General features: G+C 38.3%; 1 protein-coding gene across 1 annotated transcript in view; it reads right to left on the reverse strand.

Moving 5' to 3' along the window:
* The window catches only part of EDIL3 (EGF like repeats and discoidin domains 3), a 233,855-nt gene that overhangs the window by 159,125 nt on the left and 55,131 nt on the right, over window positions 1-19,599 (reverse strand). The window contains exon 2 of the mRNA XM_015653032.3: window positions 8,772-8,900. Coding sequence (XP_015508518.1) covers window positions 8,772-8,900 — 129 coding nt within the window. The remainder of the gene's footprint in view (window positions 1-8,771; window positions 8,901-19,599) is intronic.

The raw sequence follows: 19,599 nt of genomic DNA on the forward strand, positions 1-19,599 counted from the left end.
ATTTTAAACACCAGGACAGGGAGACCAAAGCACAAAGTCAACATGACATGGAACACCACGACAAATAGCCCAGCAGCTGTGTCAGTGATTCTCACAGGCACCCAGACCACTCCAGAGGTACTCATGGATGTGAAAATGTGCAGGATATTGTGCACCAGAACATTTATTTCATTGGATCATGATGTGTCACGTGCTCTGCTGTTTTAATCCCATGCAGCTGCTGCCCACCAAGACCTCCTTTCCTCTGGAGTGTTTGAATTATTTAAACACTTCTCTTTCCAGACAACGCTAAGAGCACCTATCCAAAGAGCAATTTCCCCTGTCTGTCAGCATGAGCTCTCCAGATTTTTATGTGCTGCCTATTTCACTGGAAGATCTGACAAAACATAACTGGTTTATTCTACATACTTCTTCTGAAGTTGGTTTAAAAAATATATAGGAACATAGACACAACACATTTCTGGGGAAACCGCTCTCATTTTTGTTTCTCTGCTCTTTTTTTCTTCCTCTTCTTCACCCAATAAAACAGGATAAAACCTCATGGAAATGGACCTGGCTCACCAGAGATGCCCCCCTTCCAGTACCCACAGCCCAGACAGGTGCCAACTCTTGTTTCTGGGTCTCCCTGACTTTAGCAAGCGCTGTGTACTTGGAATTTCCAGTTAAATAACACCTAGATGGAAAGTCTCACAGTTTATCACACTTCTCCATGACCTACATGCTTGCTTTTCTCAGTATTTTTGCATGCAAGGCTTGGCATCAGTGTTGGAGCTTTTAATCAAAACACGATGCACTACTGAGTCCTTCATCCCTCCAGCTGAAACCAGGGACTGGGGATGTGTTTTTGCAAATAAAACCCTGCTCATAAACCTTATTTTTCTTTGCAAGGTCTCATCCTGAGCAGTAGGCCTGCCAACAAGAGGCTGGATGTTTTCCATTTGCCCTTTTAATTAGATGCATAAAATGCATAACATCTCCTTCAGAGATGTACCACTGCTCACCCTCTAGAGTGTGTCCAGAGCTGCTTATCCCTTGCCAGTTTGTACTTTCAAACAAGAAATCTGTGGGCAGAAAAATAAGAAAATGTGATATGAATTCCAGCATGGGGTCCATTCAACAGGACATTCCTCATTCAGGTGTTGTAAGTTTTCTCTGCCTACAAACATTGTGCACGGTCACACTGACCAGCACCACTTTTTTTGTGTCACCTCCTTCAAAGTGCTTTATAAAAAGAAATATTCTGATGAAACCTAGCAGGGTAAAAGGGTAAAAACCACCTTTTTTTACAATTGCCAGCAGCATTCTGGGATGCATCAGGAAGAGGAAACCATGGAGCAAAGGAGCACAGAGATGGAGAAGGAATAAACTGCAGGACTGCCCACACAAGGAGGCACCAAAAACGGAAAATCAGAGGTAAAGAAGTCATGACCCCACTTTTCTCAGCGTTCCTTGGGGTCACACCTGGAGCACTGTGTCCAGGTTGGGTCCCTGTTGTGCCAAACAGAGCTGGGCAGGCTGCAGAGGCTGCAGAGAAGGGCCACAAAGAGGATGCAAGGGCTGGGAAGTCTGACTTGTGAGGAAAGGCTGAGAGACATGGATGCCCCAGCCTTGAGAAGGCTGAGGAGACACCTCCCCTCCTGCTCCACTGCTTAAAGGGTGGCCACAGAGGAGGTGGAGACTCCCTTTGTGCAAGGAGCCACATGGAGAAGACAAGGGATGAGGGCTCCAAGGGACTCCTGAGGAGGCTCTGATTACAAGAGGGAAAATTTTCACCATGAAAATCAACCACTGGAATAATCTCCCCAGGGAAGTGATGGATTCCCTCCCCAGCATTAGACATTTTTAAAAATCAGCTGGACAGGGCTCTGGCCCATCTTGCCTGGACCAAGATTTTGCCAAGAAAGTTTGACCCAGATGATCCTTGAAGTCTCCTCCAACCTGGGATTCTACGACTCTAAACTCCCATTATTGCACCCTCCTCACCAATTGTGACTTGAAGCCCTATTTTCACAAAAGATTTACTGGCAATCAAGACCAAAGACAATTGTTTTGAGAGAAATAATGTATATTTCTGTACATTTATAATGTATATTGTAAATTAAGACTAGCAACATTTTCTGCCCTGAAATCAATGCCATTTAGCAAGCTATTCTGCTTGCATGAATTCAGATACTCAATTTAGATTTCTGTGCATTATGTGCTCTTCTGGCTACTCAGAAACTAAACATTAGGGGCTAATTTGTCAAATAATTTTTATTAATACGTATTGATTGCTTTTAACAGAGCTCCATAACCTGTGAGAACATCTTGATTATGTGATAATTTCTGATTAAAAAATGTGTTTTGCAGTCAATTCCGCATAAAACTCGGCTGTGGTAACAGAAATGTGAAGTTTTAGGCTTCAGTATAGAACACTGAGAAATGCCCTCAAACGTGCTGAAGCCCTGCAGGAAAGAATTTGTTTTCAGTCCATCCCTTCCCACTCTGTTCTCACTCTTTTCCCAGAAGAAACTACCCTTTAACCATGGAACCTGATTATTCTTGCTGAATTCAAATAAACACAGGCCCACCTCCCCTCTGATTTTAATCTTCTTTTAACAACAGAACTACTGCAATGGTTTTTTTCGAGACTGCCAATATCAGCAAAAAGAGAATAATTTCCTTTGCAATTTTTTTTTTTTTTTTTCAAACAATGAATCAGTATCAAGAGTAAAGCATGTTGGTTCACTGAAGAAGAATTCACAGTCATATAATAAAGTCTTCCTGCTGGCAATAAGAAAAGTGGTGAATAAGTGCCTTCGCGTAGATTTTGCTAATATAGGAATAAATACAATCAATTTGGGTGACACTACACCCAAAGAAGTGACAATAGATGCTGAAATCTGGAGTCCACACTCTATTTCACAATATCCTGTGCAATCTGCACCTAGAACTGTATTGCACTAGGGAGAGGAATGCCAGCAGGCCAAGAGATGGGATGATTTCCCTAAATCAAATGCCTGGAGAAGAAAATACAAATAAAGACACCAGGGCCAGGGACTTCTCACTGGTACCTAGTGACAACACAGTGAGAAAACAAATATATTTCACAAAATTACACTTAAGTGTATTTGGGGTTTTGGGGTTTGTCCATTTGTTTCCTTGCTTTTTTTTAATTTATTTTTTCCCCCTATGAAGGTGATCAAAGACTGGCAAAGATTGTCACGAGAAGCTGTAAATTCTCCAAACCTGGAAATTTTCAAAACTCAGCTGGAAATGACCCTGAGAAACCTGCAGCCCTGAATCATCCACTGAGAGGTAGGGTTAGGATATAGACCTCCATGAATGCCTCACATCTTAAACTGTTCTGCTTTTGTGAGTGCTAGAGCTTTAATTTGCATTATTCCAGGCTACCTTGTTTACAGTTAAGGTGAACACCTTCATATCAGTTGCACACTAGATGCACGTGACAGTAAGTAATTGGAATTTTTTGGTAAGAGTAGGTTCATTTCACTATTTCTACCTTGGAAAATCCATTAGTACACATGTTTAATGTGTGGTGCAAACAACCCTCTTATAAAAAAAAAAAAAAAAAAAATTAAAAATCACATATTGTAAGTCTATAAAAGCATCTTTGAAATAATTCAGTCATTTCTAATCATGGCATTGAAAAGCATCTTCAAGACTGACAGGAACTGAGTGACAGGACTTTGATCTGCACTAATTTTTTTCCAGAAGCCCTTGTCCTGTCAGTGCAGAGGTCAGGAAAGCAAAAGTGGAGACTTAGGTTGTGCAAATAAAGCCACAAAGCAAACAGATCAGATCACTCTGGGCCTAATCCATCTTACTGAATTTTTATTTAACAGCTTGAAAAGGGAAGAACCCCTCTGATCCCTGTGTTCCTGGACGAGAGACAGCAGCTGTCAAAGGAAAAGTTTATTTTGGATACTGGGAAGACTGAACTGATAAGGAAAGCTGCAATGTGCTAAGCAATGAACCCCAAAATCACTTTTTAATCACTTGGCAGAATAAAGATGTCAAACTGGCATCTCTGGCTCACCTTTCAACTCTTCTCCCTTCTCTCAGCCCCCATGCTGTACCTAGACCAAGCTCCCCTTGATCATTAACCACGAGATCATTAACTTGCCTTTCCAGCTTTCCAAAATGCACACAGGCGTTTTTTTAACCATGTTTTTCAATAATGAGATCCCCTCAGTGAGTACTGAGAGCTGACATAAAAGGTACAGACACTTTCCAAAATGATGCTGGCAGCCCATTTGACATCTGTTGGTTTTGGTTTTTTTTCACTTAAATAAACTAAACATGTTCACCAGTTTATCCTCTCAGACAGTTATTGAATTTCAGATTTGGAAGATCAATACCGAGTAGTTTTCAGATGATCAGATTTCAAATGTGAACATGGTCAACTCATGGAGCACACTCTTGTTGCCCTATGGCATAAAAAAATTTAACTACTCTTTTTCTTGTCATTAAGGTTGTGTGCTTTCCCTCATGCACACACCCAAAAAAAAAAAAAAATAGGAGTAATTTTTATTTCAAAGAAAACTTCCCTCAGTGTCATTTTATAGATCCCTTCGTGTACTGTCCATGGCTAATTAGACACCCAAGTTAATAGGCAGCACATTAAGAATTTTCCTGAACAGAATTCATTAAGGACTCCTATTAATTGTCTGTAACAGTTGTTGTTTATTGTATTTCAATAATTTACATGATTCCTGAGAATTACTTGTGAGTTATTTACAAGTCTGTCAACTTCTCTGCGATGCATTTTGATGCCAATATTAATTAATCGAAAATTATTTTGTTCCAATGTAGTTTAAAATTAATGTTCCCACACATGTGGGCAGGAGTCTGCTGAAGAGTTAACTTGGACTGTAGTGTTCTTATTATCTCTGGAAAACATCCTGCTATTTGGAATGTTTGATATAATCACCTTTTATCTGTTTAGCTAAATCCTTTTCCACCTCGCCAGAGGATGTGCTGTACTGAAAACAACTGAAACACACATTTTCCTATCTTATCCTCTGCCAGTTTATCAGATATTTAAAATCTGTTAGAGCACTGAAAAACCTGGCTGCAAAATAGGGTGGTATTGCAGATCACCTCATCTCAATTCTTTTAGCACGACAAAGTTTGGGATAGAAGCGCACACGGGAAATAAAGTGGGATTGCCATTAATGAAAGAGTAGGGTCAGAATGGGAATGGCAATTTAAAATATAAAAATTAGTGTCACAACCATTTTTTACCAATTTTGGTTTAGACACAGTCAAAATGACAGGGTCAAAAAAAAATAAAAATGATAAAATAAAAATAAAAAAAATAAAATATGTCAGAAAAGTAATATTTTTTTTCATGAGTAAATTTATAAAAGCACATTATTAATTAAACTTCCTAGCTTGAAATTGGTACCGTTATCAATATCAGGTTATTTTAAATCCTATTTCTATTAAGGTAATAAAGGGAGTTACAATCTTGAGTATCCATGCAGCTTCCAAACTGTCATGAGTATTTGCTGATCTATTTAGGGAAGACTTCTACCTAAATCTTTGATCTTCCTGGGTACTTGTATGCATCTAGGTTTTTGGGGTTTTTTTTTGTTTCCCTCTGCATAGTTCATGACTCGCTGTCTGAATGGGATTGCCTTTTATTTACCCACATTAATGCATGATTAAGTAAAATCCCTGTTGTCTTCTACTGTGAACATCCTCCTGCTTAAGGTATGTCCCTTGAAAAATTTATGGTTTCCCAGCTGGGGCCCAGGGTTCAGCAGAGCATCCTGTCATTGCACAAAGTCTGGTGGTGGAGTGTTAATGAGGGGGATGCAAACACCCAGCTGCTTTTAAAATCTTCTGTGCAGCTCCTTTGAGGGAGACAGAGTGGCACAGGCTCTCCTCTGTGGTTTTTTTGTTGGTTTGTTTTGGGTTTTGGATGGTTTTTTTGTTTTATTTTCTGTGTTTTTTGTTTTTGTTCTGTTTTATTTTGGTTTTTTTTGTTTTTGTTTTTGGCTGGTTGGTTGTTTTTGTTTCTTCTTTATTCTCTACCTCCTGTTTTCTTCCTACGTGGTACCTCCTGACATCCTAAATTCCAATTTTTAATTTATTGTTTTCAACTACACAGAAAATGGCCAAGAAGCCTTTTTTGAGATACAAGGGATTAAGAGATTAGTTTTTGGGCAAACACTCATTAAAAAAGCCAAAGAGAAGCAACCTTTGCTAGTATTCCTTCTTAAATCTTACATCCAATAAACACTCTCAGTAAAAGTGATCACTCAGGGTCTTGCACTCCTGGGTTCCTCTGGACACATCTTACAACATTATTTTCCTTTAAACTCTTCAATATTTGAATTAATGGAGCTGATTGGCTGCCAGCTTACACTAATCATCATCATTTTCATAGGAAAAAAAAAAAACAAATTATTTTTTTTGAAACACCATTTTTTCCCCAGTGGTTTATGTGACTGGTTCTAGGGTTACATAATGCAGAATAATCTTTTCCTAAAACAGAAAAGATTATTTTCAAATCGATTTTTAAAGTTTTTAACAAGGCTTGACTGAATCCATATGTGTTTCAAACAAGGCAAACACAAATTAAATTAACATTCTGGATTTTAGATCCTATAAGAATATTAATAAGTTATTTAATTAACCAATGTTGTCCAGCAGATATTCCCCATGGATTGCAAGCTACAGATGTAACATCCTGCTTCTGTAAGTGCTGTGATTGTCACATATTGCCAAGTTATTTACTTATGCTTTAGTCTGTTTACCAAACTGAGTTTTTGTTGAACTGCTTGAAGATTTTAGTTAAGTGTATGTGTATTTTTTAAAGCCCTATTAATGCTCATCTGCTAATTACAGGGACAATTATCACAATATGATTTTCTTCTACAGATTCAGTCATGTTTGGCTTCCTCCCAGCCATGTGCAATGCAATTTCCCGCCAGCCAAGTACAAAATAAATCCAAAATTTTCCTGAAGTGAAGCCATGTCTAGGCCGTTTTAGGGTAGCATGACCTACATCAGTGGGATAAATTCAAGCACTGGTAAAAATTATAAGAAAAGGGATGGAAAATAAGATTTGAGGCAGTGTCTCTTGGCTTCCTGTGTGGCTGCACCAAGGCAACAAGCACCTCCTTGTGCAACTCAAATTTTAGGCGGTAACCAGCTACAAGGACATTTTAGAGCCAGAAAAAAACACAGTTGGAGTCTGAGGTTGATTATTCTCCCAGAGAAACTAGGTCCCTTTCTTTGCAGAAAGTTTAACTTAAAAGAACCAAATTAAATCCAAATTCCCTTAAAACTGCACTGCAGACACTTAGAGTTCACCCTCAGAACATCATTTTCAGGAAAGGAAATCCACCAAAAAATCTTCATAAAAAGAAGAATCTTTTGTTGCTGGACCAAGTTCTGCTCCCTTTAATTGCAGAGATATGCTTAATCAACAGAGCCCTGGTTCTCCCTGTGTAGCTTTCTTAAAATGTATTTATTAAATTAATTAATTCATTATTAAAAAATGAGAACAACACAGATTTAGGACAGTTGCAGCTTTGAGCCCAGCTGTGGCAGTTCCACCATTTTGCTTTGTAAACATATTTTTTTTTGTGCCTTCTTTGGGGAAATACAAGAGCTCAGTTAATTTTCAGTGAGCTGTCTATGTTTTCCTTCAGATTCAGATTTTCTCCTCAAGTTTTCTTAATAAGAAGGCCAGACCTGCTGGATGTTTTGGATCTACCAGTCAAATTTAGGTTTACTTTGAGCCAAGTGCACATCATAAAATTTCAGCACATTTGACTTGTGCTCTATGCACTCATCTAATGATTAATTAGAGTCTCCAGATGGGTAATTATTTTGAAATTCAACCAAATAACCACTGTGTGTTATTCTGATTTTCTCCTTTGCTGTTCCTGTCTCTTCATTCAAATAAGAAATTAGTCTTTACTCTGGATATAAGCATGAAATTATCAGAACTGAAGATTTGAAGGCCATAAGTTGAAGGATACATAGAATTATCATAGAATTATCTAGAATGATCTAGAATTATCTAGAACTGATCTTTGAGAAATGTTGGCAACTTCTCGGTCACCACCATGGGCTTTTTTGTGAGCACTGGAGTTTTCTGAGTAATTATGTTCTGCAAATGTTGTTTCAACTGTTAATTACTACAGAGATGCCTGTGGCACAGATACAGGGTTAAAACCCCCAATAATGATCAATATAATAACCCCGTTGATGACTTAGGAGTTCAGCTTTTATATTTGCCATGCATCTGTAACCCTGCAGGTCTTTGGGGTAGAATTCCAAACCCCATGTGCAGGGTCAGCTGCTGCTTCCCCATTTGGGTCAGAGCCAGCAATTCCTCTCCAGGCCTGGCAATCAAGGACACCTCAGTGCCTCAGGGCCCAGAAATGCAAACAAAAGGGAGCTGGGGGCAGCAAACTGGGGCTGAATGGCTTCATCAATTCCTGCAGCTGCAATTGGGAGATCAACCCCCGCTGTGCAAATGGAGCAGACTTAGAAAAGTGGGGAACCCGTCAGCCCTGCTCCATTTGGGGTGCAGCCCTGGGGGGCTTTGTCTGCCCTAAATGTACCTGAAGGCCCTTCAGCAAATCCAGCTGCTTTTTATTCCCTTCACTTGGTCTCTGATTTCAGGTAGATCCAACAAGGCATCACCATCACCACAAAACCCCACGGGCGGGATCGCTGCTTGGCCAGCCGCGGGCTAGCGGGGCACCCAATTAAATTTTCAGGAATTCGATTTGATTTGCACTTACCAACCTCCACAAGGCTGGAGCAGTTGGGGTCCGTGAAGCCCTCAGGACACTCGCAGGAGTAGAAGTTGTCATTGAGCCCCGACAGGCAGATGCCACCGTTCTGGCAGGGGTTGGAGTCGCACACATCCGCTGTGGGGCACAGGGAAAAGAAAACTTTTTGTAGAAAAGTTGCCAAAACTTGCCCACAGGCTCTAAGCAAGTCAGACTTTTGGTAACTTGGTATGGAAATAAATGAAGAACTCTTATGTCCTTTGAATGACTTTTGGCTGATTTAGTTTTGTATTTATTTAACAGCAGAACTCCGCGTAATTGTCTTTCCCTAATCTTCCACCCCATAAAAATGTGGTTGCCTTCCACTCAATCCATTTGCAAAAGACAATGGCAAACAGTAAATTTTAGTTTTTCTAAGCTGAAGACACACAGGATATCTACAGATTGCATTCTGCCACCAGTGGGGTAACTGGAAGCAATCCTAAAGAACACCCCATAGGCTTTGGTCAACTTTAATTTAATAATTTTTCTCAGATAGTTTATCTTATATTCATATACATTTTTATTTATCTCAGTCTCCATCTTCAAAGTCAGGTTTGTGCCCTCTACTACTCAGAAAAGCATTTAAAAATACATTATATAATATATAAAAATACATTATATAATATATAAAATATATAATACATTATTTTATATCTTGTGCAGTAAATACATCTGAAGGAACAATCTACAGATAGATAATTATTAGAAAACAAATAGATTATTTTCTGTGTTTTTTTTTTTAATTGGAAACTGCCAGTTTTGTTGGGGTTTTTTTTCATGTAATTTAAAAGATGTAGATAAATTAATTTGGTATATGTCAGCAGTACTGACATTAGAGAATATTTTGGATTATTTTGGTGGTAAACTCAGCTCAGGATTTCGACACCTTTCTTGCACATGAATTTCAGATTAATCCTTGGTGTGAGAATTTCCATCTAAACATTGGTTAAGGAATGTAACTGATGCACGAAAATGCCCTTATGAATTCTGTGCATCAGCTGCACAGAACTCATGGAATTGTGCAGTAGTTTGCTGGGTTATTTGTAGATTTATTTAACTTTTTGTCAGCTTTAGGGTGACACAGAGAGCTGTCATGTACTTGGTATTGGGTTTTGTCTTAAAGACTGTCCAGCTGATGAAGAAGTAAAGCTATTTGAGAACAGTAAATGACATTTTCTAACTGAATTTAAATAAGCCAAGACTTCTCATTTTCTGCTTTTGTTGCATTATTGGGGTAGCAAAGGATGCTTGTTTATTGCTTTATAGGGATTAGGCAATTGGTTGTAAAAGAACAGCTACTATTAAATGAATGCTCTGACAACTGTATTCCCATACCTCCAATTAAATTATTAAACTAAATAGCATCTGGAGCAGAAACACTTATTATGCAAATCCACATGGATATTCTGATTAAAATGAGAGAAGATACTTTTTCTACATATTTCCTGATTTGGTGTCCTCCTGATTTCCATTATGCCATTGGCGTAAAAGGCAAAAAAAACCCAAAATACTGTTTGGATTTGTAAATTTTATGTTGAATGGCAAGCAGAATTCACACACAAATTTTACATGGCATTTCCAGAAACTGAAATCTCCTGAAATAACCAAAGTCTGGACAGTCAAGTGAGTGGTTTTAATTTGCCTGAAAATTCATGTTGGCTTTTTCAGCCTGAAATAAAGTGACCTGACCTGTGGTTTGGGACTAATAAAGCAGATGTTCTCCTCTGTCAACAGCCATTTATTTCCATGTTCAGGAAATAACTGCACTAATTGCCCTTTTGACCCACCACCTTGGCCTGTCAGTCACTGGTGTGATTTCTGTAATGTCTTTATAGCACATCACAGTAATAAAGAGCACATCTAAAGAAAATGGGTTAAGAAAAAGAAGAAACACAGGGAACAAAAAAGCTCCAACCAAAAAAACAACAAAACAGCAAAACAAAAACAATAGAAAAAAATACAAAAACCCCTAAAACCAAAAAAATAAACCCACCAAAAACCAAAACCAACCAAAAAACCGAACCCAAACTAAACCAAACAAAGAAAAACAACCAAAAAAACCCATCAAAAGTACCCAAACAAAACCAAAACCAACCAAACAAAAAAAGCCAAGTAGAAAACAACCTATCCTGTCTGACTCACATAATGGTAACAAGGACCTAAAGAAGAAAAGTCTGTACTGTAAACAACATTGGTTGAATTATATCATAGTATAAAATCAAATATCAGTCAGACAAATGAGAAGCTGCACAATTATGCTTAAGAGGAGGTAGCAGGCTGTGCAAATGCTGAAACTTAAATTAGCAAAAATCACATAAAATGTTTTCTCCCTTATTTATAGCTTATTGTCTGTGAAATTGTGCTGAACAAAATAAATATCACCTTTGAATCAACAAATATCTTCTTCAATTTGCATTTTGTGCCTCTTGAGAGGATGTTCATGCTGAAATATTGAAATCTAATTTGTTATGCATTCCACTGAGTTTGATGAACAGAATTTGATTTTGAAGGCTCTGTCAATAGTAAGAAAAGCTGATATGGGTGCATTTTGTCTCAACACAACTGATTAAGGGATTTGTTGCTGTTAAAATGCGACACAGCTTTTACCAAAATAGCGTTTTTTTTAATTTAACCTGAGAGATTTTGCGAATGGAAGAGTAAAATAAATGCAAAAAAGGAAATATATCATTTCCAATAAATCTTGCAGGATAATGGCTTTCCATGGCGGTTTGCTATATGCTGTCTGTATAACAGACAAATTTCTGAATTTTTTTATTCAATTTCTGAATAATTTGACAAATTTCTGAAAACTGAACAAACAGTCCAGGAGAAATTCAGTTATTAAAAAAAATAAAATAAAAAAAAATAAAATAATAGTAAAAAAAGACAAATTATAATTGTAATTTTATTAAGACATTCTGAAATTATTCCAGAAGATCCATTGTCAAATAAAACCTGTAATTCATGTTTGTTTTCCTATGACTGACTAACCTTGCACTTTTCTTTGCATGGCCACTCAAGTGTAAAAGTGTACCTGAAGTGTGAAAATGTGTCTGAAGACAGTACCTAAACCTTTGGTACTTGATTTAGTATCAAGAGGTCCTAAATCTGTGGGATTTTATTTATTATTACTATTTTTTGGCACATCTTTAATTTCTTCAGAAGATTTTGAAGTCAAATCAGTTCCTGAGCAAATCATCCATCCTCTCTTTGGAAACCATGGTTGGTTAAGAATAAAAAAAAGGATAACAAAAATAATAAAATCAAAGAGATCCATGCAAACTCAAAATTAGAGTTTTAATTAGGAACTCTCCCTAATTCTCCAAAATCAGGAAAAATTACACAGCAGAACTCCAATAAAATGGAAATGTATTTGCTCTCTAATAAAAACTAGGATTTTTTTTTAAGAAATATAAAATTTTTTTGTCCATAAAGAGTAACTCAGTCAATGAACCTGTATCTTTTTCATTAAAAGCACCCAGAGGGAAGCCGTTCTGCAAGTCCATCATGCTCCTTTACATGTGTTCATGTAACTACTTTTAAGCCATACGCTTTTCACTAAAATTCTGAATTTTACAACTATTGTACAACTATTACTCCTTTCCACAAGCAGGTCAAAGGTGGAGAGCTGAGTAGAAGCTGTACACCCTCTCTTTGCTGAACTTTAAACATTTATATAACATATTTTCTGATCCCATAAAACCCCATAAAAACGAAACATTGCGTGATTCCTGACTGAGGAGTTCAATTCTTTGCTTGACAGCGAAGGACAGCCTGAAAGAAGGAGCCCAACCCTTGTGTGTATAAATAATGCAGCACTCTGTGATGTTAACAGCTAGCCCATCAATCCTTGTCAAGAGCAGAAATTCACAGTTTATGAAAACAACTTTTGTGATGTGAAGGCTGAAGGAGATGTTCAGGGGGAGAAGTTCCACCCCACAACCACCTGCACTTCAGTAAAGCACTCATTCTAGAAGTAGAAACGCCACCCAGCTGCCCTTATTATGCACTTAACTAATTTGCAATGAAAGAAAAAAAAAGTGAAAAGCATGAAAAAAATTATTTACTCTGACTTAAAGCTGTTGACTATTTAATGTTACAGTTTTTCTGAAAGCTCAGGTACAGGATCCTGAATTAGGCCTGCATTCCAGTCCCCATCCACATCATCATTAGCCTGAAATGGAGAGAATTTCCCTCAACTATAACACCTAGAATGATAACTATTAGGGTTTCTGGCAGAACTGCTGCTCTGAATGACATCTGCTTGAGACAATGGCATGATGATAAAGAAAGAAACCTGCCTTAAAAAAAAAAAAGAAAAAAGTGTGAATTCACATTCCAGAGCTGTAATGATTGAAGTGATTAAATAAAGACCATTCAGGTGTTTGGGGCATGCTTCCTTCTGTAATTTAAAAAATAGAGCACAATCTGTGAAATAGCAAGTGAGCATGGAAGAAAATCAACCCTCTTTATTCTTTCATGTAATGGGCATTAAATATAAATATGAACACATTGAGTATACATTATATAATGAGGCAGGGAAATTTACAGCAGCTGATACTGAGGTAAATGTGCTGATGCTGTAGCTGCAAAGAGAATGACATATGAGTTTATGATGTTAGAAACACAGATTTTTAGGGAGACACAATGCTCTTTACTGGTATTCTATACAGTGTGTGTTTTAAAGTTCAAGATTTTGGTTCTACCATGGATGGGAAGAGGAGGGCCATGACTTCTGTCTAAAGCAGCAGCCATAATTGCACTCAGTTTCCTGTGTAGATACAGGAAATATGGCTTATTTTAAAAGCTCCTTCAAAAGAAATGAAAATAATGCCCATTCGCTTTCACCAGAATAAAACTTGTTCCAAAGGGGAAATCTCCAGGCAGCTCCAAAAAATAATAAACAGCCCAGGGAACAGCCAGTCAACAAAAATCTGGTATAGATGTAGCAAAAATAAGCACCAGCTATGAAGCCAAGAAGAGCACCTAAACTTCAGAAGAAGACCGAGAAAGTACTTGCCATCTGTAGCATTTTCATGTTAAAATCAATTTTCAGAAAAAGAGCTTTAATAGCTTCCTGATTTGCAGAATCATCTGCACAGTGCCCAAGTTCACACCTATTTCTCCACAGCTGAAGCACTACTGAGAAGCAGAACCATAAATCATGTTGAGGACACACCTGTGCAGGGATGCAAAGTGTGAGCATGGAAACAGATGAGCTCTGCAGTTCTTTTTTAAGAAATTTGTAAGCCATTTCTTCAGATTTAATGGGGAGGCAGCTAATTTGTTTCTCCTAAGGTAAAAAAGACAGTTGGAATAATTAAATTGTCTCGCTTATTATTTGAAAAATAAGGTTTCTAGATACCAATAGCTCATCTACTTCCTTCTGCTTCTTTTCTAGGCTGATCTGCTTACTAGGCAGGTAGAAAGTTCAGCTAAATTTCTAGCTAGAACACTCCTGGCAGAGTGTCTAAATGGATTTAGAAAATGCATGAAATGTTAATATTAACTTTGAATGCCCATTTGCTGGACAAGAAAACTACAGGAGAATGTAAAACTCAGAATAAAAAAATTCATTATTTTATCACAGGTCTGATGAAAATCAAGTTGGTTACTTTTGAAAGTCTCTGTGATCAGGAGACTACTTAGGATGTAGCTTGTAGTTGTGGTGGAGAACTGCAATGAACTTGTGTAAAACCAGGTGTAAAAATTTTTTTTTCTAATTTTAACTTTTTCTGGTCTTGTAATCTGAGGAGATGCAGCAGCTGATTTCACGAGACCTGAGATGGCATTACAAAAAGAAAATCAGATTATTCTAAGCAGAGAATTACTGTTTGAATCCCACTCTGGGACTGGGCTGAAACATAAATCCTGGGTGGAGATGAAGTGCTGACCTAAGATTTGGATTTAATCTAACGGTGCAGTACTGTAAAAGTGTGTCCCTACTTCAAGAGTTAGAATAAAGCCCCAAAGTAATGTCTGCAGAGATTAATTCCTGTCATAATAAATCCCCTCCTGCATTAAAAAAAGTATAATCTCTTGCCTTTCTAAAGGTCTACACTATGAGCTACTTTATTAATTTGAATGTGAAAGAGCAGCAGGTCACTGCACTTCAGCCTGCTGTGTTACAGACCTTTCAAGCATCTGATGTTTGACAATATGAAACACAAGCAGAAACAGAAAACAGCTTAGAAAGTAAACTCTTCTCTCTTCCATAGGTTACAGAGAGTTCATTTCTATGCCAACAGGCTCTGCAGGGAAAAAAAAAGAATGTGAACTATTCCTGTCATTTCACATCTTCATTAGTAAAAAATGGATCAAAAACGATTAAAGGGGGAACGCGGTTATGTAACACAGTTCTGAATATTTTTACAACTTGTGGGAAATCTTTCATGCACAGGCTGCTGTGAGGATTTGAGGGAAGCTGCCATCAGTTGAGACAGTGTTTCATCAAAGGAAAAAAGAGATTTATTCCCCTGCCTGCTCAGATGACAGCACTGCTGACACCACCCCCAGCACCAACCCCAGCCAGCAGCAGTGATGCTTCCTGGAGAGACAGGGAGAGGGGAGAAAAATGCTTTTAATGAAGATGCCCTGATTCCCATCAGCACAGTCCCCCACATCTCTTCTCTCTGCATGCTCAACAAAGCTGGCAAGAATTACCCAGGCAGTCCCCCCACGCTTTCCTTTGGTTCTGGTTGTTGCTCACCTCAGTTGTGTTCACACAGGGTTGGTTTTTTTTTTTCCTTTGTTGAGACTCAGGTAAATAAACCTGAATTTCATTTCTGTGGGGTGAAAAGGCTTATGAAAAGGGAATGAATAAGGCCTTAACTTAAGACTTTCTGCATGAGGCAGTTTGGTCAAACTGTTTCTCCATTACTTTCTTTTGTTCAATTGAAATTTTCAGAAGATATTCCGAGTCATGACAGAAGTACCTTATCATTTCCAGTAGCTTGTCCTTCAATTATAAAGCTGATCAGGAGATTTTTAGCATTGTGTTCACTTGAAATGTCTCAGTTGATAAAATATTCATATTTCTTGCCTATCCCATTTTCCACAGAGGAAAAATGAATGCACGTAGTTTAATCATTAGCACAGTCCTTCAAAATTAAGAGTTCTAATTGATTATTATCTTCTCTAGACAGGTGACATCTCCTTTCCTTCTTATCCTTATAGACTTAAGAGCTTTTAGATGCACATATTTTTACTGATCTTGACTCTTCCCACTTCCTACTGTCACTTCATCAGTGAAACAAGGCAATTTAAAACAAAACCCGAACACTTCCTGTGGATTTATCACTTTTAAATGAAAATTCCCAATTTTTGTCCACATCCTAGATCTTGGTTTTGCCTTTAGATTCCTTTTTTTTTTTTTTTTTATAATTATTATCCACAGCATTTCATGTTGGCGATTTGGAAGAACCAGGGTGTGTGACAATGTTTGTGCACGCATATATTTATCTCCACACTTTTATATTTATACATACTTTATGTGTATGGAAATGAAAGGGGTTTGTTCTTTGTTTTCCCTACATTAGATGTATTCATTCTTTGGTTGCTAGGCAATCTTTAATCTCAGAACTGGTGAATTTATCTTTTCCCATCCTAAGCAAACCCAAATTTGAAAGTTGAGCAATTAAAAAGTCGTCATCAACAGTTTTTAAAACTCTGATTATGCTTCATTATACACTTCTATCTTCACCAAAATGAGATACTATAGAGTATAAGTTCTAAGCATATTCTCATTACACTTTGAAAAGTATTCATTGATTCCTAGTTTTGGATATGCACCCTTAAACACCTTATTTGGCAACATGTTCTTACAAGAGGTGCCAACACTCTTGAAGTGATGATGGTTTTCATATTTACACCACATGGGGACTGTGGATTTTCCTTCAGGTTTAACCACTTCCCTCCGTGCCATCTCAAGGTGTTGGCTCACAATCAGAATCTCCACCTGAATTCAGCCTTTTTTGGGAATCAATCCATCTCATCCCCACCAGAATCCCTCTGCAGGCAGGAGAAAAGGAGTGGAGGATGTGGAGGCAAGCAAGGGATTCCCTTGCAAAGCCCACCAGCACTCCAAATGGACATTTCATCTGAACAGGCTTTCCTACATCAGCACAACAACCTCTACCATTACACCAAACCCTGGGCATAAAGAGAACAAAGTAAAATATTCTGTGTCTTTTCATCACTGCAGTTAACCATCCTCACTGCATTCATTGCACACTTTTTTTTTGGTCACATGGATTTTTAGCTTTTTCGCCAGGGAATTCCTGCCACTCTCAAAAAAAGACACGTCACCTAAAGAGATACAACAGAAGTGCCACTTTTCATCATTTTCTTCCTGACTTCACAGGAAGGTGATGTTACTGGCCACGTTCAGAATATCAATTAGGCACTGCAGATGTGTGCCTCTCGTGTGAGGGATACGAAACAGAAAGGGCATTACAGCAATCAGCTGCAATAAAGAACTGATTCTGTTTGTTTTGGACAATGCAGCTGGCAGTACCATGTAAGCTATGTGGATGAGTGATGAAAATCCTCTAGGTCATTTTTGCAAAGAGCCTCTGGAAAGGACAGATGCAATTCTTGCCTCATTTGTCCCAACTTGTTCACAAACAGAATGAAGTCCAAAACTTTTAAGCTTAAAAACACCCGTGTATAGATTCTACGAAATATTTGTAAATGAGGTTTCTTCCTAGAGTTTTCTCAAATATGATATAAAACTGAATTAAATAATGAATCTACCAGGTTCATTGAATCTAGCCAGGGTGAGTCAGCTTGGAAGGGACCACAGTGGCTCATCTGGTGCCAGCTGAGGACACCCAGGGGTATCCTCCTGGAGATGCTCCAGGCCCTGAATCACCTTTTCCCCCCCTTCCACTGGACCTGCTCCAGGAGCTCCACATCCCTCCTGTCCTGAGGACCTGGACACTGCACTCCAAGAACTGAGTGTGAACTTCTGATGGCACAAAATCCATGCAGCAGCACGTGACATGAAGACACCCAAACACAGCTTTAGCCAAGGTGTGAACTGGGCTATGATAAATTCACTTGTTGCTCCCACGTTGTAGGCGCTGCCTCGCCCTGCTACAGCCACTTGGTGTAAACCACATGATGGTTTACAAGAATATTAAGTAAGGAAATAGTTTATGTTTGCCAAAACCTCATCTCAGTATCGCCACACGGCACAACCAACCTGTATTCCTGCTGGTGGTTTTTTAATTTATTTTTATTATCTGCTGTACCGTGTAAACCAAGACTAAAAGAGCTGGGTAGCTGCTTGGAAATCCTCGCTGCTTCTATGGAGCAACATATGAAAATGAGAAGCTGGGCAGAGTCATTGAAAAAGGATGAAAAAGAGAGAAGTGAGGCAGAAAAGAGAGTAAATTACAGATGTTCACAATTGGAGTGACCAAGAATGTGATGCTTTTACTACACTATACCGTAACAGGGAGTTTAAATGATATTTTAAAAACAGTACATATAGATCCTCAACTACTGAGCCAGACAACTACTCTCTTTCAGCTTCTGAGCACAGACAAATGTTCCTAAAGCAATCAGTTTGTTGTCTGGCGTCACAAGATGGCCAAAACATCTCTGTGGAGGATGGTGCATGATAACTGCTTGTACTCACAAGGCCAAGTCATTAACCTGCCCTTCAGCATCCCAGACTCATCCCAGATGAGTCCTGGAAACAAACTTGGTCTCCCACCCTGACTTAAAAGTGGGGAAGGAGCACAGGGAGGGTTATCTAACTGGTCTCTTTATTTTTGTTTGCTTGTTTGTATGGTTTTTTTTTTCCCCTGCAGCTGTGCTTTTTTAACTACACCCAGATAACGTGGTGTGGTTGTGAAGCAGAGCAATGCAAACCCTGTTAATCAGAAGGGGATGTCCACATCATTTCATGTTTGAAATGCAATTGCTGTTCTTTGACACTTAACTCAGCCCTGTATCTGCACAGAATATGTATTTTTTAAACACAGGACCAAGCATAGAGTAAATCCAAAAGGGAGGGGAAAATACAAAGAAGGAGGTGAGAATAATGAATACTACAAATAGATATTCATAAATAAATTTAAGATATTAAAATAAAAACAACCAAATTCATTCCTTCCTTCATCCAGTGCACAGGAACAAAGGGAGGAAGGTGATTACAGTTTAATAGGTACAAATGAAGTTGTAAGTGTGCATCAGTGCCTACTGATCCTTTTCCACTTTCCTCATCTGTGAACATGGGATGCCACAACAGAAGACTGTGGGGTTTTTTCAGATTAAGAACAAAGTCTGTATATGGATTTGTATGGGGTTAGCACCACAGCAGTGGAATATGTGTATTATGTATACATACTTTTGTGATCACCACCAGTCTCCTACTTCTCCCTGTCCTCCTACTTCACCTTATTTTCAAATGTGTTGATAGAATTACCTTCATTCAGTTTTCTCCCTTCACCCAGAACACGAAATGCACACCAGTTCAGCCCCACCCTACGCTTAGAAATCTTATTTTTTTGTCTTTTGCCATTGCTGCACAGCAATTTATGCCAGCAGCAAACAACACAGTAGTTACAGCACAACCAGGTGATCAGAGAAACCTCATTATTCACCAACAGAACATATAAAAGAGTTGTTGTGAGTGCACAAATATGTTGCTGCAGCCTGATCTTGACAAACAAAGAGACCACAATTAAAATGACTGATAAATAGATTATAAAATTCCAGTCTGAATTTCAACGTATTTCTTCTCAAACCAAGGTATTAAAAACCACCCAGAGGCTCACTGGGGAAT

The sequence above is a fragment of the Parus major genome, chromosome Z (genome assembly GCF_001522545.3).
Source record: "Parus major isolate Abel chromosome Z, Parus_major1.1, whole genome shotgun sequence".
Classification (NCBI taxonomy): Eukaryota; Metazoa; Chordata; class Aves; order Passeriformes; family Paridae; genus Parus; species Parus major.